The 25,871-nt window shown below is 39.4% G+C and overlaps 1 protein-coding gene across 2 annotated transcripts; it reads left to right on the forward strand.

Moving 5' to 3' along the window:
- The first annotated feature begins 340 nt into the window (after positions 1-340).
- LOC138268532 (intelectin-1-like) lies at positions 341-25,657 on the forward strand. Of its 2 annotated transcripts, XM_069218256.1 has the most exons (8): positions 343-443; positions 5,176-5,243; positions 7,821-8,120; positions 19,653-19,900; positions 21,563-21,721; positions 21,831-21,951; positions 23,945-24,048; positions 25,435-25,657. In XM_069218256.1, exons 2-8 carry the CDS (start codon positions 5,180-5,182, stop codon positions 25,585-25,587), a joined length of 1,149 nt encoding a protein of 382 aa, XP_069074357.1. In that variant the 5' UTR covers positions 343-443; positions 5,176-5,179; the 3' UTR covers positions 25,588-25,657. The 2 variants fall into 2 exon arrangements, with proteins under 2 accessions (XP_069074358.1, XP_069074357.1); XM_069218257.1 differs by lacking the exon at positions 7,821-8,120 and having other exon boundaries at positions 341-443.
- Positions 25,658-25,871: the final 214 nt, after the last annotated feature.

Here is a 25,871-nt window from a genome sequence, read left to right on the forward strand (position 1 = left end):
TGTCACATTTTTGTGTCACATTTGTTTCTGAAAATATACCCCTTGGAGCCTTATTGTGAAAGGTGTTTACAGGTTAACCAACACCAGGAAAGAATAATTTTCTGTGCCAGAAACTTTATATTTCACAATCTCTGAAGGGTGGGTGGCTTTGGCAGGCAACTAAAATCTGTACTGCCAAGGGGAAAATTTTAATCCACGACAATCGCCTTGCGAAATTCAGGTGGCATCTCATCTTTTCCAGTCACCTGTTGCATCTTGGCCAACATCTCCTCTCTCACCCTGCCCCCGGAAGTTCAACCAATGGAAAAGTACCTGGGGGAAATACAGAGGCGTGAACCACCTGGGCTTTGATCCTTAAAAAGGCTTGGGGCAAGAAGGGGAACAGTATATAGCTGGGGAGAGCAAGTGAAGCCAGTTATCTACTGCTGAAAAAGTGAAGAGAGGTAGGTTTCAATGGTGCTTTTTTTGAAAACATATTGCTCAGTACTATTTGTAATTTCTTTGTGATTTCAACACTTCTGTTTTCAATATCTATAACCTACCAAACTAAATTTCAGAGACTGACAATAAATGTTCTACATATAATGTGCTTTTCAACACAGATTTCACAATCTATACATTGAACTTTACAAAAGACTACCTTGCAGTGTCAATGGAAACAACCCTGCCATGGTGTAGCTATTATGTTCAAAGATTTATTGTCGGTCACCTGGAGTTAGTTGAACAGTTTGTTTATGTTAATAGGCTGTAGGTTTATAGAAGAATTAAGTTGCAGTGCTGATCATCCCCACTGCTTCCTTTACAGGGAGAAGCATCCACTTTGCTCAGCCACTCCTGATAACCCAGTCACACAGTCACTCACCAACATTCTTTGACCCCGCATACACTAACTTGGCCAGAGCCCACCCCGTCTTACAGAACTATAGATTATAAATAACAACGACCAATCAAATTGTCGTTTGTCAAAGGCAAACATTATAACTTAGTGATTTTTCATTGGAAGTGGTTTGAGTCGATCAAGCCTGATTCCTAAGACTACAGCTACCAGAATCCTTTGAGGTGCATCTATGAAAAGTGAAAATTTGGCAACATGGAGGTTTTCCATATAATAGAAGAAACCCCTTTTAGTGTATAATTAATCTCTTGCAGTGATAATGTGTAGCAATCCAAAAATTTGCTGTTGCTAGATCACCTCACATTTTTGCTGTTAAGGGATAGTGCAGGTTTGATGATGGCACTAAATATATGATTATCGTGCCTCAACTGACAGAGGAAATACTTGTCTCATTATAAGGTAACACGGTAGGAACAATGTGCTATAAAGTTACCACACTTGTAACTTTTTTTCAGGAAAAATTCTAAATCCGGAGGTAATACACATGTAATGCAATTAAAGTTCTAGGGGCAACCTCCTAATCAAAAGTTAACCAGTGGGTTTAATCCAACGTCAGACATATGGCAAGAAGGTTCACTGCAGAAAGTGTAAAATAAACACAGCAATGTGGGTGTTTTCATTTTATCCCATTTACAACCATGTGCATGTGACACAGGGTCACAAGATGCACTTTATGAATATTATGGGCTCTTGGCATTGGAGTGCTTTACCTGAGCACCAATTACATTACACAAAGTCAGATTCATTTTTTGACACAGTTAGATTAAGTGATTTGCATAGAACTACGGCATGTTGGGCTGACTCTGAGACTTGTACCCCATTCCAAAGTCAGCAGCTCTGGCTGTAATGCCACACTCTGGCCCAATCACAAAAACATTGTGATGTATGTCAATTTTCGTAAACCTATGTAAGTCTTATATATGCAACAACATAGTTTATGCCAAGACCTAATTCTTAGTGAAAGCTGCAGGAGTTAGTATTTTGTTGTTAATATCTAGATTTCAATTTTGTATCCTTAGGCACTCATCCAACAACCCCCCAGAATAACATCTTTTCAGATCTAAATGTAATATATGCATGCCTTCCGCACATTATGCAAACCAATCACATGCACAATTTTATGTGTCTACCTCACTCTGTATTTGCAGAATTTCTGATTATGTACCTTAGACTTATTCCGGTAAAAGTTTATATTTATATGTGTTAATCATTCACATTTTCTGTGTGTTTGTGGGAGTATGTTTTGAATAGTTGAGGGATACACTATTTGTTAAAGAAACCACTCCAACCAGGAATTATTCAAGTGATATGAGTGTTTCACATCATCACAACGCTGCAGAAACTGCCATTTACAATGACTGGAGGTGGTTATTTTTAAGGCGGCCAATCAGAGCGGCACAGAACACACAGACATTTACACCTCTTACTTTTTCATAGGTGTCCAAAATCAAGAATTATTGGTGCAGATTCACTTTTACAAATTGTGACTAAGCACTCATAAATCATTCATATTATACTCACTCAAAGTATTACACCAGCATTATTTAAAATATGTGAGAGGAGAAAATGTTCTCTCAGGGGTAAGAGTGGGCTTTCCGGGGAAGGGAATGCATGGGAAAAAGGTTAATTTTCAGTTTGTGGCTATTCACAAACTTTTGCAAGATACTTTACTATGTGTATGTCGGATTTTATTGCTGTCAAGGATAGGAATCACTCCTTATCAATGACCAGAATAGGTAAGGAGCAAACTCCTAATCAGTGTTGGTAAACAGATTTATAGATTGGAGCAGAGAATTATGGGGATGTTTTCATAAGAAAACAAGAGAAAAGCTTGATTTACCTATCTGCCATCCTTAATTGAACCCAACAATCTTCACTGTCTTCACCCCCTTCCCCCTACAGCTGTGCTTTCACTCTAAGCAGACAAGCACCACTGCACTGAGAAGCTCTCAGCCCTCCCAGCCTGGCCTAGAAGGCCTTCATGCATAACAACATTAGGTAAAGAGTATTGTTATCAACTGTTGATATGTCATATCAGGAAATTACCAGATTGAATCTGGTGTAAACAATAGAGGCTTCCCATGGAAGTCATGCTTAACAACAGGGGGGTTTCCCCTTAGGTGTAACTACTGTGACATCATCACAGTTTCCGCAAAACCAATGATGGAACACAATTCACTAAAACGTTTGTGAATCTAAACACACAGGTATACAAACTCGCACATGATGGCAGATTTATAAAACTCTAAAATTCATGAAAGGCTCCAATAGTACAAGAAACGTACAATAGTTGTATGTCTGCCAGAGCACGTCTGGAAATGCTTTGTGAATTCCGTGCAGGCAAGGCAGCACTAAATTTACAGTTCTACAGGGGGCTTAAAGTTAGATGATAAAATACATCCTATGATGGTAACTCCAAAACATACGGGTAAGCCTGCAGGTGTATGTTACATTTTTATTTAGTGAATCAGGCCCTGTGTTTGTTTTATATCATCTGGTCTCCCTTTTGAGGAAAGGAGCCAGGCCATCAATGTGTGTTATGGTCTGCCAGCAGAACTTTGATCCATTCTGGATCTTGGCTGATGGATTAAAAATAAAAAGTCAAACAAACTGATAATTTAAAAAAGTGTAGAGTTGAAAATGGTTGTGAATAACTTACATCATCTAGAAGCCCATCTCAGATCCACCACAAGGAACAGGTAGAGAAAAATATTTAAAAGTGAGAAAATGTTCGTATTCTTTCTTCTTTTCATATTTGAATTAGAATGGGATGGCTGCTGAGGATCACCAGGCTCATCTAGTGTGCCCATCTCCTTTTACATTGCCAGCTTTACTTGCTTTCCTATCTATATAATTTTCACTGAAGAAAAATTATTTTAATACACTATTTTCACTTACAACGAAACTGGTGTAGAACTGTTGATTTCAATGTTAATGACTTTCTAATAATTAATAAAGAGTTAGTATTTCATGACAAAGGGCATGATTGAGTTGAAGCAGCTACTTGTGTTGAAACATATATGTCTATTTCCAAGATTGAATGACTGTGGGCTTATCATTTGAAAAAGAAGTGGAACAAACATAAAATAAATCCAAGAATTTAAGGTTTTAAATGACTGCGTTGTTGTTTAATATTTTAACTATTCAGTTAATATAATAGAAATTGACAAAGCCAGTATGGGTACTTATAGCAGGTTGCAGAGGCATAATGCACAAAATTGTGCAGTGCGTAATCAGATAAAACTTGGGGTACTTGACTGATGAGCCTACTTTTGGAACATGCACTAAAATAACAAACTGGATAAACACTTGAACTGATTAGGTGGATCACCCTCAACTTGTGATCCAAATGGGTCATCCTTGAGATAGGCATGGATTTACTCCTGTTACGCGCAGGTACAAACTCTTAATGGTGTAATTTGAGGAAGGAAACATTCCTAAAATTGTGGCTTGTAAGGTAAGGGCTTTCTCAATGATAATTTTTTCTCAGTTGAAAAAAAGAAAAATGTTAGTTAGCAAGTGTGAAATTGCACTTTGCAGGAACACACTTGGCAAATGCACATATACAAGTTTTTGCATTCACACTGAAATATACTTGGTTTCACAAAATATTTCCTAAACTGCCAAGGGGAAAGTGGAGGTATTCCTAGAATAAGCTGAGAATTCCAAAATGTCTTGAATCTTCTTGAAACATTGGCCTCTATAGATGTATGCTTATATTTGATTTCTTTATTACAATGACCATACAGAGTGCATTACCTGTGTTTTGCTAACTGTGCTTAGTTATATGTATGGAAAGACAAGAGTAAAGAGAATCGAGAGTAGAAGAATGGAAGATGAAATTATTGTCTGTGTAATTCCTTTCAGAGGTGAGTTCTGACATTAAAATATACATCATGGAAAGGAACTGGGATATGGGATCTGACGTTGAAAAGAAAATACTCAAAGGAATAAAGCAAAGGTTATTGTAATAGGGCACTCATTTTCAGATTTCTTGGTTGGGGTAAACCTAAGTCCACTTTTTTGGAAACAGCTGGACTTGAGCTTGGTGTTGTAATTAATCCTCAGTGACATTAAAAGAAAGAAATATAAAAGAAACATCATTAACCAAGTATTTTCTACAACATGTATATGAACATTTTAGTAGAGAGAATACAGAAGGTTATAAATGTTAGCAAAAACGTTTGATAAGACTAAGGAGTACAAGTGGGCAGGACCTGACTGCCCTTGCTGTCTGTTCATGTCTCATTGACTATATCTCTCCTTTCTTTTACCTGAAGGAAAATGAAGACACTCTGCCTGCTTCTACCTATCCTCTTGCCACTGACTTTTGCCCACTATGTTTGTGGTAAGTTAAATTTACAAATGTGTTTTAGGATAACACAGACCTTCGTTATAAACTACAAGCAATTTGATCTGGGGTGGAGACAGTGAATTATTATCTTTTGATGTTGCTTATTGTGAACCTTTTTTAGGAAATATTTTGCCAGAGTTAAATAAAAAAATGCCCACTTAAAGACTATCCATTTACTTGACCTTTGATAAATATGGACATCTTGATGTTCCTTTCAGGGGGTCAAGTGACAAAAAGCTGGAAAACCATACACTGCAAACACAGATTCAAACCACTGTTTTCCAAATGATCTACAGTACACAAATGTAACAAGACAAATATTGGCATGCACCTCAATCCAATATTAAGGCACTTGCTCCTAATTAAGCTGAGACTGGGGTTTGAATAGTAAATGAACCCTACCACATGAGAGACAGGAAATGAGTGTGGCTACATTTAGAAAGTTAAAATAGACTGCCATTTTGCAGGGAAATATTTACATAAGTATGTACGTTTTTTTGCAGTCTGTGTTTCTGAAACTAAACTTTTTGCTGTTACTGGTCCTGGATTGACAAAATAGTTGTAAACGGAGTCACATATATGTGCTCCTAACATGTAGAAAATAGTTGTGAAGTTGAATTACCAAGCCTGATATCCAAATTAATATGGAAGTAACAGCTGTGCTAAACAGGTAAATATGTCTTCTGCCAAGAGAAGTACGTCACAATACATAGGTAGCTGATGAAATGAACACATTTTGGGGATGAAAAACTCGGAATCTGGACAAGCTGTTTTTACACACAACATGGAGCTGGGGCCTGGTCTACAGTCTTCAGCCTTCAGCTCGTAGAAGAGATCCAACATCAAAAGATGCAAATCAACAGTAATGGTGGAGCACATTCAAAGTACATGGATTTCCATGTCATACATAGTTGCATATAGACCACTGCTCCTTGAGCACAGTTGCACCATCAACATTTCGGCATTAGTCCATTGACTTTTGGTGCCTTTGTTGCACTTGTTTATCAATAATCACTATTTCAGTAACTTACAAAGGCAAACAAAACTTGTACAACAGACACAGGAAATTGAATAGTTTCTGTCCAAAGGAGTAGGCCCAGGTGAAATTAAAATGATGCTGGTATAATACAAGTATTTTCAATAATTTTGCACTACACTTGTTGCACAACATTACGGAAATTATGCCTTTACACTACTTTATGGGAATTATGCACTATTTGAGGCAAAATATTTATGTAATCACCAAATAGCATGAACAACCCACATGTTAGCAGCTCATGTATGCACTTCTATGTTTGTTTGCACTATTTAATTCGAAATTTCTCTTTTAAACAAACTGACATAAGGATGCATTTTGCACCACATGATAGTGCTAAATGATAGTTATGCTTGAATTCCCGTAGCTTTCCCAACTTTTCACATAATTATGAAAAAGCACATCACACAAACTTCACACACCCCTAGCAAGATTCAGACTATGTTATGAAATAGGAGGAAACTCCACTATGACAAAATTAACTTCTGCACTTTTAGTTGTGTAAATAAACATTTATGTCCTTTCTAGAAAGTAATTTTACTGATCCAATCACCAGATCAGATTTGCAGTTCAAAGACTGTCTCTGATACTAATCTCATTGATTTCCGACAGAGCATTTAAACACAAAAGGCCATAATCTCAACCAGATCTTCCCCTTAAACTGCTAACAAACAATGTAAAACAGAAATTTGTCCAACAAATTTGCATTTACCGTAGTACTAGAAAGTCTCCCTCTGTGACATTTGTTTTTTCCAATGTTGACCAAAATTGTTAATGGCAAGTAGTTAAACTAGCAAGAGCAAGATTTAAAAAACAAACTGCTGCCACTATAGCACTTCTTTTAACAATTTGTGTATATTTCTGTCCTCCATTAAGACTTAGGAAAACACTGTTCATAGCCTATTCCCAAACAATATGTTCAATAGATCTTTAGTGGTCATTACATTTGTAAATTTACAATGATTGTCTATATATTGACTTATAGCAATTGTACAAAAATTGAGATTTCATATATATTTATATCCACAGTTTATTAATAAATACAAATTAAATGAATATAATTTTTACTTTGATATAAGCCTGACCATTACAAAAATTAATGTACTTCCACTTCTTCCTTTATGTCCTGTTAGTCCAGCATAAAACTTCCTTTTTGGAAGACTACTTGAGTTGTGTTTTATATACACACACTTTTCTCCTACACTGCACTATTGTATGGGAAATACTAGGGATACTGATGACTGTGATGCATTGAAGTAACAGTTTTGTCATGAAGCTGTTGTCCAGATATAACCCCTAGGTCCCAATAGAAACACAAATAAAGGGGTGAGCCATTGCAAATATATGACACTTTTATTGCTTGCTATTTTTGGAGGAGCTTTTTAAATAGCTATTATTTTTATCTGATTTCTACATCTGTTTTAAGTTGATGCAGTTTACTATATTTGTATTGAGCAGGATTTCATTATTTGTGCATTTTTGGCAGTCTATTGGCTAAGTCTTTGTCACTGACGTGCAATACCCTTCTTGATCAGATATCTACGATTCTCTCACTGTGAAGAAGCTTGCCATTCTAGACTTGGTGGCCAGGTGGGATGACACCAAAGCCGATGACCATGGTCACAGCCACGACCACAATCATAGCCACGATCATAATCACAGCCACGACCATAATCACGACCATGACCATAATCACGACCATAGTCATGACCACAGCCATGGCCCAGATGACATACATGGCCACACGCATGACCCAAATCCCTTCCCTCTAAGGAGTTGCCGGCTGTTCAGCCATAGTTGCAAGGAAATCAAAGCAAAGAACCCTGCAAGCAAAGGTGGGTGAAATACATTTAATGACATACTTTTATGGAAAGAGTTCTCTATCACATCTTGATCTGAGTTACGAGGAAAGAAACTACAGTGCAAGTAAGCAAGACCACTTTAAAGTGATCTTTGTTCTGACAATGACATGTAAATGAACTGAATTTTATTATTTCAGTGTGCCTTTACCTTCTTTTTGCATGCATTCCATCTGTTCAGGAAGATGCCTTTTGCATTTACTATCACAAAGTAGCTTAATCTAAGTGCTAAGAGCAAAAACGATAAACAACTTAGGTGATCTGAAATCCTACTTACAGGGCCCTATTTAGAGGTTGGCAGAGGGGGCACTCTGTCGAAATTTGACAGATAGTGTCCGCCGAACTACAGGAGCCATAGGCTTTAGTGCACTTATATTATGGTGTGTGGACATCCTCCATGTCTGATGTAGTATCTGTCCGCCAAACTCTAAATAAAGCCCAGAGTTGTTAGATATTAAAAAATGTTTTACACATTTCATTGGATGGAAAATTCAGGTTGAAGGTTAGTACTTTACAGAAAGGGTTTGATACAGTACTTTAAAATCATTTGGCAATCTATGGGTGGTGACAAAATAACAATGAAACAATCCGACTTGCACTGCACCTTTGTAAAAGTCTGCTACTTAAGTAGGAAACATGCAAGTAGCTAAACCAATAGTAGTTTAATTCTCTATGAGGCAAAGTTAACTGTTGGAGACTTGAGGTTGGATTAGTTGGCATTTGGAGGGTCTTGCCTATTTCTTGTGTATATTAGATCTTATGTGCATACTTGTGTGCCTTTTTAATATATAAGGTCATGCGAAATTTGAAATCCTTTCCTGGAAAGGTACGCACGTGCAAACCACATTTGCACAAACACCAGCAGCACTTTTTACACCTCTAAAGTCTTTTTGGCACTATATTTTTCATGTGCTATGTGTATTTAGGTTATCAATGTGCACAACATATTAATAGTATGAGAGAAAAATAGAAGTACATATTCAATGCACTTAGCCATTGTACCAATGTGGAATTGAGCACTTTCATGTTTGCAAACTACCTGGGAGAAGTATGCGAATACCTATATGTTTATGTTAGTGAAAGTTCACCTACTTCTACAAGATCCTCCACCTTGAAATAGCCTGGAATCTAATCCTGAATTTTCAAATTCAGCAATCTCAGAATAGATGCAGATATTCTGCATTCATTACTGGGTCTATGGCATAAAATTAAAGATTTTAGATTTTTACCACAGAATGTAAGACGTACTTTCACAGGGTGCGTTTTATTGGGCACCAAACAGTTAGGCAAAATTCCTGTGAATGGGATTTGTAATTATGTTAATGTTAATTTTAAATATCTGTAATATATTTGTGTAGAAATGACTCCAAAGTGGTCTGTTTCAACTACAGCACCCCCCTAGAGGCCAATTCACAAAAGCATGAATGAGTAATGGAAGCAGCTCTACAGAAGTACTCTTTTACAAACTCTTATATGTTTTTGTGAATCTGGCTGAATGTTCAACTACCTCCTGGTAAAATTGCAACAAGGGCAAATTGCTTCTAGGTATACCACTTGCATATGATTCCCATGTTTTTCCGATTTTAGATGGCCAATGCATAAAGACATGTAATAGTGTGTTAAATAGTTCTACAGGAGTATTACTCGATGAACTCCAAAATGCTTTTATGAATGTGCCCCATACTGTAATAAATGCATCTTATTTTTTAACAAACTCAATTTTCGAATAAGAATGCTGTTTTTTCTTTAGAGCTAGTTCTGGGTCATATTAAAATACAAAATTCTTAATTAAACTCTAAATGTGCATGTAAAAATGGAATTATTATGATTGACAGACCACTTGTGAATTTATGATTGTGACTAAACATTAATGTGACTACTTATTGTAAGTGATGGAGGGCAACATGTCAGTCTTATTCCCATTAAGGAAGGACCATTAGCCATGCCGGAGGTTGACATCTGGAAAGATTTTTGTTAAAGTGACATTTTTTTCACCCTACTCTTTACCAATTGGCAATACGAGATGCCAGTAAGAGAAACCCAATAATGCTCTGTAAGCTGCTCTCTAGGTACCTGTATGAGTGAGCTTGTAGTTAATGGCACCTGTGGAACCCTATATTCTCTTCATTTCTTAGATGAATGCATTTACTCCCTCTTTTCCGCACCCGCACTTGCATCATAGATCATATCTTCTGTCACTAAAATGGGATGCTACCACTCTTCCTAGGTGCTCAGAAGAGCACTGGATTACATTGGACAAATTCTCCTGGAACGCTTGGGGTGAGGAAAAAGTGTGTGCCCTTTCTACTGATGCATCCTTTTCACAGGACTGGTTGGAGGTCAGATTTGCATCCCACACATAAGAAAGGGATAGCAGGTAATCTAGGGAAGGTCTGGTCAAAATCGCGAAGTAAAGCAAGGATCCGGTCACTGGCCAGGGTAGCTTCTTCAATAGGTAAGGGAAACATCGAAACCTAGATTTGTGTAGGCATGTTCCAGGGAAACAAAACAGATGACTTCAGCAGGGTTGGCTGCTTTTCTCATTTGAGTACCTGCCAGGATCAAAATTCTCCAGACTACTTCAGCAAGATGGAAAACAGGAAACTGAGAAAAGGACAGAATATGTCTTCCTTAGCCATTAATTTATTAGCTGTATAGGTTGTCAACACTGGCATGACCCAAGGAAAAAAGATTTGGAGATCTGAAGCTTCAAGTTGGCACACCATCAAGGTGGGCATCAGATATTGAAGATGTGCCCCTGCAGTGTGCCTGGAACTTTGTCATATAGCCTGGCCTTAAGATTGAAAAGCGTCAGGAGAAATTATGACCCTCCTGGGGTTGAAATGTGATGAATGCCACTCCACTGGATTTCAACTGGAAATCTCTACTCAGTATGGGAATATGTTTGTGCTGCTCAGTTGAACCAATTTCTTTGTGGTGGGCAGAACATAAAGATTTTTTTATTTTTAACAATGTTGTGATTTACGTATGCTTTGCCAGTGAGTGCCCCCAGGAAGACTTATCAGTCTGTCCATATGGGGGTCACATTTCTCTCAATGGAAAGGATCCTTTGAATCCGAGCATTGGAGATTTACTTATTTCCAGACTGTTGAATTACGATCACTATTTAACTTTCGATTTTTGCCTGCAGTCCCATCTATGCATCTTGTTTGTGCTAAGCTGCCTATCCCTTAATTCTGCAGCCACTTCTCCCCAGTGTACTTTCCTTCCTGGGTCTCCTGAGTCAATATTATAATCTTGATATATCATTAGGGTGATATTTCAGATTAGGTACTGTGGTACAACTCCAAGGCAATCATTCTGGGAAGAAGAAGCTTAGCTTTCACAGGACAGAAAATTCATCTCTGCTGTTGACAGATATGAAGTTCAGTTCCAGCTGTTCTCAAGAGTTGCAACATAGGGTAGTGATGTTTGACAGAGGTAATTTGTGGAAAAGTAAATAAATATTCCAATATGACTAGGGTGATGCAGTTGATAGAGCTATTGTGGCTTGCAAGTGGGTTTAAGTCAGGGATCTTCAACCTTTTTGTTAATAAGAGCTACTAATTTTTAGTGAAAATCATGGCAGGCTACCAGTATTGGTGTCATAATAGAGATATCGGACAAGGTTACATTAGACTACCATGTGCAAGACTACTACAGTGATAAAACTGTAAGAACTTCGCACTTGTATAGCACACTACTCACCCGTTAGGGTCTCAAGGCGCTGTTCGCATACCTCTGTGGAACCCATCCTGGCTTTTCCCTGTGAGGTGCCCACTCCTGGGTAACCCCCAGGGTGAAGCCAGGCATCCAAGCGCTGTCAGGGCTGTTGTAAAGATGAATGCTAGCTATTGCCCAGAGTTACAGAGTGGGACCCATTAATTAGATTAGGCACTGAGGCGAGAATTATCTGGTCCAAGGGAATTGAACCCTGGTCCCAGGCCAGATCTCTACATCAGGGTCTGCAGCTCTAACCATTGTGCCACACTTTTCCACAGTGATCACCTCCATTCATCGGGCAGAGTTGCACGCATTAATGTGAAAAAAGATTTTTGACAATTTGATTCCTTCGACATTGGTAACAGCCATAGATGCAATGCCCCCAACATCAATGTAATATTAGTAAGTCCCCCAAAGACCACATGATTTATCACTCAAATATCAGCTTCAAATATATTTTGGAAATTCATTCATTTTTCTCCCATCATTGTTCATGAGTTTTAAAAATACATAAAGTTTCGTATCAATAGCACACTCTCAATTTTGGTATGCAAATATTAGTTCAATCAAGCAAAAGCTTCTAATTTAGTAGGTTGAGCTGAACCCAGGACATGTTACACACAGGTAGCTGAGGAACCTTCACAAACAACTCCTTAGAGAAGCCGGGTTAAGATAAACTGCTGGCTTGGCAACATGCAGGGCCCTGTGCGACAGTCTTTTTTGGTGCCACCCCCACCCCATGACCTACTCCTCGGATTACCCGGTAAATGTGCCCCTCATCTCTCCATAGCCCCCTTTTCATATAGATTAATTTGTTTTAAAGCACTTGTAAAGGCTGGGTTTACTAATCCACTCAGCTATCCACATAAAATAAAGTTCTGTACTTTGCAGCAGGCACATTAACCCTCCATGCTACTTTATGGTGAGTCAAAGCTGTCGCTAGAAAAAAACTCCCATCTCTCTCCCTAGCAGGAACAATAATCACAAGAGGTATCCTGACATTTGAATTGCTTCCTGAAGGCTGGACGCACAAGGAACTTTTCAGCAGGTGCTTTTAAATGGCAAGTTTGGTAAGTTATTGCTAAAAATAGCACCCCCCTAAGGTCAGTGCCCCCAAATCCAGGTCAGCACCTGGTGGGGTCGCACCGCTCGCACCATCCTAAAGCCGGCCCTGGCTACATGAATGCTCATGCATCAACTGAATCTTGGTGTGTAAATAATTGTTTAGTAAATATGTTGTTGCACAAGACTCTGGCCCATATTTATACCTTTTTAGCGCCACATTTGCATTGTTTTTTGACGCAAAATCGGCGCAAACTTACAAAATACAATGGTATTTTGTAAGTTTACGCCGATTTTGCATCAATAAACGACGCAAATGCGGCGCTAAAAAAGTATAAATATGGGCCTCAGACTCTAATTTAACATATCCCCAGTCAGTACAGAACGGAAGCAGAACCTCTTGTCACCAATCTCATTTTCTGCAAAGTGCCCTTACCATGTTACAGAATGTAGAACTAGACCTAGCATGGCTTAAACAACACTCCTCTATGTGCTGAAAAAGGCCAGTCACCTCAACAGCTAAATACAAATCTTGCTCACTGTGGAGGACTTTGGAGGACAAAATCTTTAAAATATTATTTTACTTTACAAGCCTATTGCTCTCCTCATGGTGAATGTTAAAATAAGGAAACACCAGGAAACTAAGGTATTTCTCCACACAATCGTAGTCTGCAATGTCGAAGATGGAATATCGAGTGACCAAACCAAGTGAACAATTACTGGATAGAACAGATTGTGTAGAATCAGACAGTACAATTTGTACACCCTCATAGTGTCTAAGAAAAGCTATATGAAATACACAACTAAATATCTAAAACTAAAACCTAAAATCATAGGTGCCACGGAGGCACAACACGGATCAATATCGTTAGAGTGCCCCTAAACTTCAAGGTATGTGCTATTTTGGACTGTGTCAGAAGTATTCTTCATTGATTATCTAGTGCATTTCAAGTTCCCCCTGCCTACAAGATCCTTCCATAGAACTGATGAGATTAAACCAATAGTTTGTTCCCAATAGACCTAAAAGGAAAAGCCCAAAAACAATCAGAACAAGGGGAGGTGATACTTTAAAAGTATGGAGCAGTTTAGTGTCCTATGACTTCTACAAACTAGATCAGGTAGGTGCCGCTCAGTCTTTCTGGGTCTCTTTGATAACTTGTTACATGTATTATTTTTACAGATTCTTATCTTCATTTAAGACAATACATGTAACCAATTCAACTGTACCCAAGGAAATATTTGATTTACAGTGGAACCTGGAAAACACAGGATTTTGCTAAACATTTACTGCTTTGGTGCACTCTGGTGTGAAACAGTATAACTGCATCTTGTACCTCTAAGCTCTTTCCTGTGATGAGTGATCTTACTGTGACCCAACCAGGCCATGATAAACTGTGACCATCGGCAGTGTCCCACGATCCCTAGGACCTATTTCACTCCTGTTTTGAGAGCCTGGTTCACTAAGTGTGGGTTGAGCTCACAGTTTACTGCATGTCGCTGGGTAGTGGATCGCAGGTTAGGCACCTGAACTCTGAGCAGTGTCTCGGACCAAGCAAGTGGCATCTCCACGCTATCCTCCTCCTCCTTCCCTGAGAGGGTCATGCAGTTTTGCTTTCTGAAAACACTTATCAGTATGGTGGCAACAAAGATCACTGTGCATACAAATGCCTTCAAAATCAATGTGCCTGTGAGCAGGCCTAGAAGAGGTTCATGAACTGGTTTGGTGAAACTGTTCTGCTGTTACCATAATCATTCATTCAGAAAAACTACAAGTTAGTGTATGAGCAGCAGACAGTACATTTCAGAAACTCAGAGAGACAATCATTGCTCTGTTTTCCCTAGTTTTTACTACAAGCAGTGCAATTTCAGGAAAAGAAGGCACCCAAACCAATTTTGAACTGGGACACTAAATGATGGTACTTTCATGCTACAGTCCCAGGATAATCAAGTGTGACTCTCATTCCTACTTCCTCCATGTCAAAATGAAGGTTCAACCTTATGGTGCTGAAACACGGCGCGATACTGAGCAACAACACTTGTATAAACCCCTATAATAGCAGTTGGTCGAAAGAACATTCACTGCTCCATATGCTTCCACTAAGTTGGAAAATGCACTAGAACAGTGCACTGTGCACAGAGCACAAAGTTAAAGAGCCTCGTGCACATCCCACTACATTCAAATAAACAATGGCTCACATGAGTGGTAAAATTAATGCTTAGATGTCCTTATGCTGGTTTTTAAATAAACTTCAAATAAACATTTCCATGGACACAGCCTAAGAATGTAAAACAAACGTTATAACCTTGGGTCATTTGCATGTGCAATTCATACTTTGAATAAAGTTTGTTTACTACCTCGGCTGCCTCTTCATAAAGCAGCACAATTTGCTATCAACAGGGTCCTTTCTACAGCCAACAGAACACATACTAATTCTTTAGCAGACTTCTCTGCTACGACTAGGAAGAGCAGGAACAGGCACAAATTAGTCAGTAATAATACTTTTATCAGACCAATTGTTTCTTGGTGTCTCAATACAAACAAAAGGGCATTGTGGCAGTGGCTTGCAATAGCAGTGAACAGCTCAAGATATATCTATGATTCGATTTTGTTTTAGAATCAACCTGTTAGTTCAATGGTCAGTTCTTAAAAATCTTTACAGGTCGCAAGTTGCGGCCAGTATTTTGCAACCAGATATTCGTACATCTGGCTCCAGTCACAAAAGCCATCATTACAACTAGAACAAATTTGCACAATTGTGAGCAACAAGACAGATGTTAAAAGGAAACACAATTGCTACAAAAATTGTGTTTAGAAAAATAAATATTTTGTGAAATTTCAAAAGAGGTTAAGTGTGGTTGTTGTGAGGGCAAAATAGCATCCCGCTGCTGTGCAATATACTATCATTAATGAATACGAACAGAATTTGGACTTCAGTTTCCAGACCTGTTACACTTTTGTTTGAAATTTGTCTGCCAACATATTCTTTATCGAAGCAGGTTACTCAATCACGCACAGTTTCACAATACTTTTCTTTCCTGTGTGCATCAATTTGACATTGTCAGTGCTAATATTAAATTATGCAATCCCGTCCAATATGGTGCCAAATCAATCTCCTTGTTTTCCCTCTGTCTAGACAATGCAAATATTGGTTTGACTTTTCACTTGTATCATAGACTATTACAGACTGCAGAAACAATGGTGATCAACCAGAAAGTCATCTGACAGAGCTGCCCACAAAGCAGCCCTCAGCAAATATCACCAACAAATCAAGGAAGCCAACAGAGCTGCCACCACTGTCTGTATTGATCCAGCAGCCAACCACACCAAGAACTTTTCAGAATAGTCAAGGAATACTCCAACCCGACAGCCACAGAGAACACATCCACCCTTCCCACGAACTCTGCAACACCCTCTCAGACTACTTCCACAGCAAAATCACCACTATCTACAAAAACTTCGACCCCCCACCTACAATCTCAGCTCCCTCCATCCACCAGCGCACACCAACAGAACGATCACCTCGTGGAACCTCTCACAACTCAATGCACATCCACCATCATGTCATCCATCCACAATGGGGCACCAACCAACCCATGCCCCCACCATCAGACGAACCTCGTAACCAACCACATCAGCACTCAGCTCACCAACATCCTCAACTCCTCTATCACCTCAGCAGTTTTCCCAGACAAATGGAAACACGCAGAGGTCAGAACCCTCCTAAAGAAATCCACCGCAGACCCCAGCGGACTCAAAAATTACAGACCTATCCCTCTCCTCCCCTACCCTGCCAAAGTTCTTGAGAAGGCCATCAATCAACACATCAGTATCTGGAAAAAAAACAACCTATTGGAAATCTACCAATAAGGATTCTGCACCAACCACAGCACCAAGACTGCACTCATTGCTGCCACGGACGACATCAGAGCGCTCCTCAATTGCACGGAGACCGCTGCCCTGATCCTCCTAGACCTAGCCTCAGCTTCCAACACAGTCTCCCACCAAACCCTCATCAACAGACTCCACTGCATCAGAATACCAAGGGATGCCCTCAAATGGATAGCCTCCTCCCTGACAGGATGCATTCAAACTGTAGAGCTGCCTCATTTGACATCTGCACCCAAATACATATGCAGCATACCTCCAGGATCATTCCTCAGCCCAACATTGTTCAACATCTACATGACCAACCTGGTGGACATTGTCAGATCCCACGGTCTCAATTTCATATCCTACGCTGAAGATACCCAACTCATCCTCTCACTCACTGAAGACCCCACCACCACCAGAACAAACTTACTCAACACCATGACCAACTTAGCCAACTAGATGAAAACAAACTGCCTCAAGCTCAGCTCCGACAAAATAGAAGTGCTGATCTTCAGGAAAAACACATCCATATGGGAACACAGCTGGTGACCAGCCAAACTCGGACCCACTCCCACACCCACAGACCACGAGCGCAACCCTGGCATCATCCTCAACAGCGAACTGACCATGAAGCGGCAAACCAATGCAGTCACCTCCTGCTTCCACACCCTCCACATGCTCTGCTGAATCTTCAAATGGGTCCCAATCATCACCAGAAAAACTATTAATGAGGCCCTCATCACCAGCTGCCTCGACTACGGCAATGCACTCTACGCCGGCATCTCCACACAGCTTCTCAAAAGACTACAGACCATAGAGAACACAGCAGCCAGACTTATCCTGGACCACCCTAAATGCACTAGCACCTCTTCCCACCTCAGAGACCTCCACTTGCCTCCAGTCCAAAAGAGATGCCAGTTCAAGCTCCTCACACATGCCTTCAAAGCCTTACACAATCAAGCACCAGCCTACATCAACCACAGACTAAGCCTCCACCAACCCGCCAGACACTTGCACTCCTCCTCGTACACACTCCTAGAATCTGTCACAGCTGCAGCAGTGGCAGCTTCTTCTCCAACATCTCCACCTTGCCCTGGAATGACCTGACCCTCCCCCCCCGAACTGCACCCTTGCTTGCAGAACTCAGGAAGAGACTCAAGACCAGGCTCTATGCAGAGATATCCCACCCCAGCGTCCAGATACTCCCAGGGGTGACTGTGCATGGCTGATTGATTGATTCTAACTTGTGGTGTTCATTGTGGCAGAACCATGATGAATTAGAAGAGCTCAAGCTCCTCTTTGGGCAATATTATATGAGCAGATTTCATAGATAATATTGGTCTTTTTCATGGAATCCCTTTGTATGTTACATATAGCCTTAGTCCTGTTTCGCGGCTGTACAGTAAGCAAACACAGGCCCTTTAGGCAGGGGAGATGAGCTTAAACGTTCTGTGGGTGAGATGTCTTCTGGATGCTTAATTTCTTTACTCACAATCTGTGGAATGTAAATTTTGGGAGTCCATCATAGATTATACCACCATAATCCAACATTAAGGGAACTAAGGCTCACGTTCAATAAGATGGCTGGACTAGAACCCTGGCACAGAACATCTTCAAGTATTTTAGACAATCTCCACTCCCTTCTAGACCAAAGCAATAAACACCATTCAGAGGAAGTGGCTGGATCTGTAATGGATAAGAAGACATTAACAAACTAAACTGAACCACTTATAGCAACCATCAAAATTACCAAAGCTCTCAGAACCAGCAAAATTATAGTTTCTAAGGTAATAGGAAGCATGGTAGCTAAAGGACAGCCTTGTTGCATCTCTCTCAGCGGGAAGAATGGTGTACATAAAACACACTAATTTTCCTTCTGATTCAAGAAAAGTGAGGAGTTTTGTTTCTAAAACTCTTATAACTGAACAAATATTACCAATTTAATTTTACTGAAAACATCATCATGATCGAGGTAGGAGGTGGCAAAAATGATACTCTGCCCTCAACCTCTCAGTTACTGCATGAAATTCCATTAACTTTATACAGGCTATTTCGGGGGACTAGCTACCTCGTCCTAGAAGAGCACTGACCTCCTAATGAAGGCAAATAAGTCAGCTAAGATGTACTTATAAACAAGTAAATAACTCATAAATGAGTTATATAGGGTGGAAGTTTGCCACAACAACCGTGTCCTTCTCTGGGTACCAATCTAGACCCAGTCTTCTTTAAATGTACCTAGCATGTTGGTGTGTAATGTGATTTCCTTAACAGGAGATAATAAGTTCGGATTTCTAGCATAGTACAACATTTAGATGGAATTTTGCTTGCAGTTTTCCATCGCCCAGTATTTTTTTATTTTTTAATAAACAATGCTGATTCAGTGGATATAGCTCCACTGAAATGAATTTCAAAGCAGAAAGACGACAAAGCTTGGTACTAGCCTTTGTTAGATGTCGGATTCCGTTAATCTTTGGCATCGCCCAAACTCAAATCCTTGCTCTTCTAATTACACCACAAGTAGCAGGGAGGGTCAAGCCCTTATCCTGATAATGTTTGCTACAGAAATGTAGTCAGTGGAATTAGTAGGTGTAGCCTTAGTTTAAATGTACAAGTTTAATGGTTTCTTAATAGTTGCAGAAGAAGTAAAAATAGTAGTGTATAAAGTATTTGATACTGTCTTCTAATTCGAAATTGGGCACACTTGATTGTGAAGGCTACGTCATATTATTTGAGATACATTCATAGCAGTTGACAAGCTTTGCTGTTGGCTAATTGCCTATGGTTTTTATCTGCTGCCCCTACATCTCGTCTTCTCAGTAGGCTGATAGACTTTGGGCTTTGTTTATGAATAGATGGAATATACTCTCTCATCACTGAAAATGGAGTAGTGTACCAGACATTCTGCGACATGACCACTAATGGAGGTGGCTGGACCTTGGTGGCCAGTGTGCATGAAAACAACATGGCTGGAAAATGTACGGTAGGGGATCGCTGGAGCAGCCAGCAAGGCAAAAACCCTGCAAACCCAGACGGAGATCGCAACTGGGTGAATTATGCCACCTTTGGGGCCCCTGAAGGAGCAACCAGTGATGACTACAAGGTATATTCTTTGTAAACTCCTTTTACATTGATTTGTGGAAAATCAGTGGTTCATGAGAGTAAACTTAATTTCAAATGAGCAAACCAATGATTCATTAGATTATTTTGGGCAATGTATTGCTTTGAAGCACAAAATGACCTGTGCAACTTATCATTCACTTTGAAAGACCAACACTTAAAACAAAGGATACAAAGTTCACAGATGATACACAAGTTTCAATGTTTCAACAAAGATATTTTAATCAATGATGAGGGAATAATAAAAAGGAACTAAAAGTGAATGTCAAGGAACTAAGGGCCTGATTTCTACTTTTTTAGCGCCGTATTTGCATCATTTTTTGACACAAAAGCGGCGCAAACTTACAAAATTCAATTATATTTTCTAACTTTGCGCCACTTTTGCGTCAAAACATTATGCAAATGAGGTGTTAAAAAAGTATAAATCAGGCCCTATGTGGCAGTAAATAAGGGAGGGAAATGCCAGGCCCTATATCTTGTGCTAGGCACCAATAAGTGATCAAATGATGGGTGCTGCTCACTGTAATGGTAGGCTAAGTAGAGATCATAGGTGCAGAAATATTCTACTATCCCAATTAGTGCAGGCATTGCAATTGTATTCAGAAAGAGATGCTTATGAACCCCCACGTTTGCATCCAAGTTCCTAGCTCAACCAGCATGATGACCGAACCATCAAATTTGAATTACATGACAAGCAGTGGTGACCACATTGATGCTTGATGGGTAGATTACCTCCAGGTATGTTTCTCACTTTTTGAACTATGAAGTTAGCTCCTGTATTGACTTCACTTATCTGAATTAAGACTTTGGCTTTCCCTAAATCCGCTGAAAATGAACTGTGCTGTACAACTCCCCTAGAGCCTGAAACATTTGTTATTACCTACCAATAGTATATATTCCAATACATCTTGTCACAGTTTAGTTGGAATTTAATTAGAAATGCAAGGACTGGTTTTTCCACCCCAATCTTTAGACTAATCTATAAGTGACTAAACTATTTCACATTACCCTTCCAACCAAATGTGAAATTACTATGGGTTGAAATGGTATTATTTGCATCAAACCAGCAAGAACTGTTATCAAGTCACAATTTCAGAGTCCCTCAGCATCACATGTGGTGGTGGAGAATGATGTTTGGTAAACAGTGTAATCCTAAAAAAGAAACACCACTCCACAATGTAGTCTGTGTCCTTCCAGCACCAAATATTTGATGAGCAGTGCTCTAGAAACCCTCGAATTGTTAATGAAATCACAGGACATAATAGCACTTTGAGGTGACAGGGAATGAACAGTGCCACAATATGTTTGAGGTAGCATGATGGTGTGAACTTTGATGTATGTGAGAGAATATCTCTGTAAGTAAATGGTGGCTTTATTTGAGATTTACATAAAAGACCTGCCAGAAGGCAAAAACACAGCAGAGGACAACCGATTTAGGATTTTTAATACGGTTATAGATTAGTTCACTGGACTACTTCAGCACCACTATATCCCCATGTTCACCTGCTAAAATAAATGGAAGTAATATTTTTGGGACTTTCTGTGTTTAAGATTTTTCTATGATTGTTGGCTTGTAAGTATGGAAGACTTAACAAGTTTCATGCTTTACTTATTGGACATGTCATATTCTTTTTTTTTTAAATAGAATGCCGGATATTTTGATATCCATGCGAAGAACTTGGCAGTCTGGCATGTACCAAACGATACCCCACTGCATGACTGGAAAAATGCATCTATATTGCGATACCACACAGAGACTGGATTCTTGGCATCAGAAGGTGGCAATCTCCAGACCCTTTACAAGGTAATAGCAATCATTTAAAATGCCATTTGAATTAGCTCTAAGCAACTGCTCATGTCTTTCTGCAAACTTTCAAAGTTATTTAAAGACAGATGTGTGCTTATTCATTTAGAAATATCCAATAAAATACAACAGTGGAAGCTGCCCAAAAGATAATGGCCCAGCAATTCCTATTGTCTACGATGTTGGCAGTACTGAAAGCACTAAAAAACTTTATTCACCAAATGCTGAAGGTAAGTGTTTGCTGGTTAAATATGACCCAAAATTTACCACCTTAGCCACTAGGATTCATGAGTTAATTTCATACTTCCCTTGTCAGTACCACAGACAATGCGTTTTTAAAAGGTCATAATTAGATAAATGAAATTGCTTAAAGTACAAAACTTGCAATATTGTCATTATTAGCATTCTGATGTCAAACTTTTAAATCATTCATAGTTATTGGCACCAAGATCTACATAATGTGGTTATGTTTTGGCAAACAAACAAACAAATAATTGCTGTATACATTTACAAAAATCTGTTATGGAGGATAGTATTACATAATCATAAAAGGTAAACTATCATAAAAAGAAATTATGTCAAACTAGAAGTTTAATCAAGAACAACATAATGTACTGCAGTACCATATTTTTAGATCTCTATCAGACTTGTAAATGCTCATCTGTGTGGGTAAGTTTCTTGATCTCAGGAAAAAAGTACAGGTACTACATTCGGAAAAAGAAACAATGCTGTGGCCCATATTTACTAAGGGCCTGTGCTTTCCTTGCTTTATCCAAATCATCATAAGGCTAAGCAAGTCCTGCTCGGGGATTTACTAAGCCATGCAAAGCCCCTTTGCATGTCTTTGCATGGTTTAGTAAATACATGGTAACAGTGTTACTTTGCATCAGGAAGGCATTCTAAGGGCGGAGTATGCATGTTTCCATGTATCCACCCAAGGAATTTGGTGCATTCCTAGATTTACAAAGACTTGTAAACCTGGGAGTGTGTCAAAAAGGCACTCCTTCCCTTGTGAGTGTTAACTAGGAGAAGTATCTTTATTTCACCTGTTATGTTCTTTTTCTATGCGTGCTGCATTCTGCAGCACATGTAGGAGAAGGAAAATGCCAACAAGGATTCTTCTTGTGCGGAAAGTTGTCCCATTATGCACAAACCAATGCTGCCTATAACGCAGGAACCCTTGCACCATGGAGCAAGGACGCTTGTATTAGGGCTGGGCAGGCCACAGTGATCCAGTGCTAGGAGACACCAGGAATGTGCCATAGCTTTTAAAATATGGAGCATTTTGGCTATCTCCCTCTCACACAACGTAGCAAGCAGCCTTGCTATCATGTGTGAGAAATGAGTAAAGATGCCACTGTATGTCTGTGGGATGAGGCTGTGGCTGATTTTGTATTTTCTTCTTTTCATCCTCTCCTGCTGAGTCAGAAGAAGTGGTTGTCCATACATTGAACACAGCCACCTCTTATTTTTTTAATGGCGTTCTAAACAGCTACTCAGTTAATTTTATATGCTTCCTAGCCCAGTTTTCCCATAGTTTCAGGCTATACCTCAATATCTTTAATTGATTCTACACTAAGTTATAATAATTCTTAGCACTTGCTGAGATGTCATTCATTCTGATATATTAATTCCCACCTCCAGGTGCCAGGAAGGTTTTACATCAAGGTACGATCACATCATCATCAACTTCTTCACCATACTCTTGATAGCGTTCTCAATGTGCTAATACATGCCATCAAAAGAGTTTGAAATCTATTCCTTTACTCCCAGGTTGGGACTAGATTTTGGAAATCTATGACATACTGTCAAGATACACACTTCTATTATTACATGTAACCCATTATGTATTTTCTATATTCAAGCTCATGGCAGCACCAGAATACAAATTGAACATTATGTCTTTCCTAAACATGACAATGTGTGATAAAACAATGACACCAGGAGAACACTATTAGAAACAAACAATAAAAAATACAATCGCACTAGGCAAAAGGGGAAAGAAGAATGATGGAACAGCTAAGAGGGCAGGGTGGACCAGGGCACAGCAACACCACAGGGTGCAAACTTTCCTGGTTCCTAATAATTCTTGAGGAGAAATTGAAAGAACTATAGTTGAGCTCAAGTGCAAATATATTGTGATGTCATTAAGCAATGCAACATGTGCAGTTTCTCCTGCAACATTCTCCTGTCTAACAGCATTATTGTCTATTACTTCAACAGCAGAAATGATTGGAGGCTTTGTTGAGTTTCGCGTGTTTAACACTGAGAAGGCTGCATTTGCCCTCTGCTCTGGAGTCAAAGCAACTGGCTGCAACACTGAGCATGTACGTACTGGAGGGAATGTATTGGTTTGGGAAAGCTAAACCTTCTCTTGAGCAAATCAAAGTTCTAACCTAACAAAAGTTCCAGAAACTCGTGATTTGCAGATTTTTTTCTGGAGGTTCAAGTAAATTATTCTGCTTATTTCCATGAGAGCACGGCTTTATTAAATAGAAAATCCCAGTGTTTGAAATGGATTACATTTACACCAGAAACCTATAACCTACGGTACGGGATCTATAGCCTACAGTGAATGGAGTAAAGGGGGGGGGGCACAAGTAGCCACTTAATGTCAGTCTATGCATTATTATATTTATATATTTTTTTTCTTCCAACTTTCACAGCAAAGAAATTGGAAACCTAGAAAAAAGCAGTGGCAAGGCTAGTCTAGTTTACTTAATTAGTTACAAACTGTATTTTAAGTTTGCCCATGGATGTAAGTCACCTGCTAGAAAGAACTATTTTGCAACGTATAATACTGGTAAAATAACTCATGTGGTTAATTTACATGCTGGGTTTGAATTTTTAAATAGCTCACAGGCTTGATGTCTCTGTTGCGGAGTATTATGTGTAATGCATTGATTACAAATTTCCATTTTATATAAGAGAGCACAGAGAGATATTGCTGTTGCAAAGATCTTTCATTGAACTGCAGGCCACAAGTTACAGTCAGGCATCCACTGCAAAGACCTGCATGTGACTTGTAAGGGATCATTTTAGATCTTTGCTGGTTTTAAGTCAATCTTACATTGGAAAGAAGCTGTGAAAGAAGCGAAGTAAGTTTTCAGAAACTGAGGAATGTTTGGGAGACAGGAGAAGAGGTGGGGACAGAGAAGAATATAGAGAGAAGACATGTTTGCAGAGGAGAAGGAATTGATAAAAGTGAGGAGTCACGGATTTGAAGTCAGAATGGTTGTTGCATGGAGATGACTGGTGAACGTTTGAGTCAGTTAACAAGAAGATTCAATGCTGCGACAAAAGACGGACATTACCCTTTGAGAATAGTAACTTCGTTCACGGACTCCAACAAGAGTGCCCAAGAATAGGACTGAAAACCAGTTCCAGTCTTACATTGTATGGTGAGCACTTCTTGGGTGCTTTAGAGTTAATGAAAAACGTAATCAATAGTACAAACCAATAATTTAATGAAGGACTCTGTGGTGTTTTCAGGAGTTTTAGTCTAGTGAAGAACTGTGGATCTAGAAGACCAGAGATGTAATCTTAGCTTCCCCAAGACAAGAATGTGTGAGTCTAGACAATCTGCTTTATTTACGTGCGTTCACCAATAGGCACTGTATGAATACTGAAGATTTACTGATGAGACTACTCCATTTGATTTACTATAATTTAGTTCTGAACACCACTTTTGACTCTCCTGTGTCTTTTTGCAGTACTGCATTGGCAGTGGAGGGTATGTTCCCGAAGGTGATCCAAAGCAGTGCGGAGACTTTTCTGCCTTCGACTGGGATGGCCATGGAACTCATGTGGGCTGGAGTGCCAGCAAGGAGATGACCGAGTCAGCCGTACTGATGTTTTACCACTGATTCTGACCACAGCCAGACATCTGGGGTACTTGCCCACTGTGGACAAAAATAAATATTTTTCAAGCACTAACCATGTCTCATTTGATACTTAGGGGGTTTTAATCATTCTATCTAGTATACTTATAGCATATAACTCAAGGGAAATCATATTTCATTAGTGGCTCCAGCTCTCAGGTTTTGTTACGCACAATATTCGCCAGTTAATTCCATGAAACATGCTGAAGAATCTACTTCCAATCCTGCTACACCGTACAGATGCTCATTTACTCTCGATAGGTCACCCT

Source organism: Pleurodeles waltl, chromosome 12 (assembly GCF_031143425.1).
Source record: "Pleurodeles waltl isolate 20211129_DDA chromosome 12, aPleWal1.hap1.20221129, whole genome shotgun sequence".
Lineage (NCBI taxonomy): Eukaryota > Metazoa > Chordata > Amphibia > Caudata > Salamandridae > Pleurodeles > Pleurodeles waltl.

Coding starts and splice junctions, on each gene's coding strand:
- LOC138268532 (XM_069218256.1), top strand. CDS start 5,180: ATGAAGACACTCTGCCTGCTTCTACCTATCCTCTTGCCACTGACTTTT. Junction 5,244..7,820: donor TTTTGCCCACTATGTTTGTG/GTAAGTTAAATT, acceptor CTTCTTGATCAG/ATATCTACGATTCTCTCACT. Junction 21,722..21,830: donor ATCTCCAGACCCTTTACAAG/GTAATAGCAATC, acceptor TTATTCATTTAG/AAATATCCAATAAAATACAA.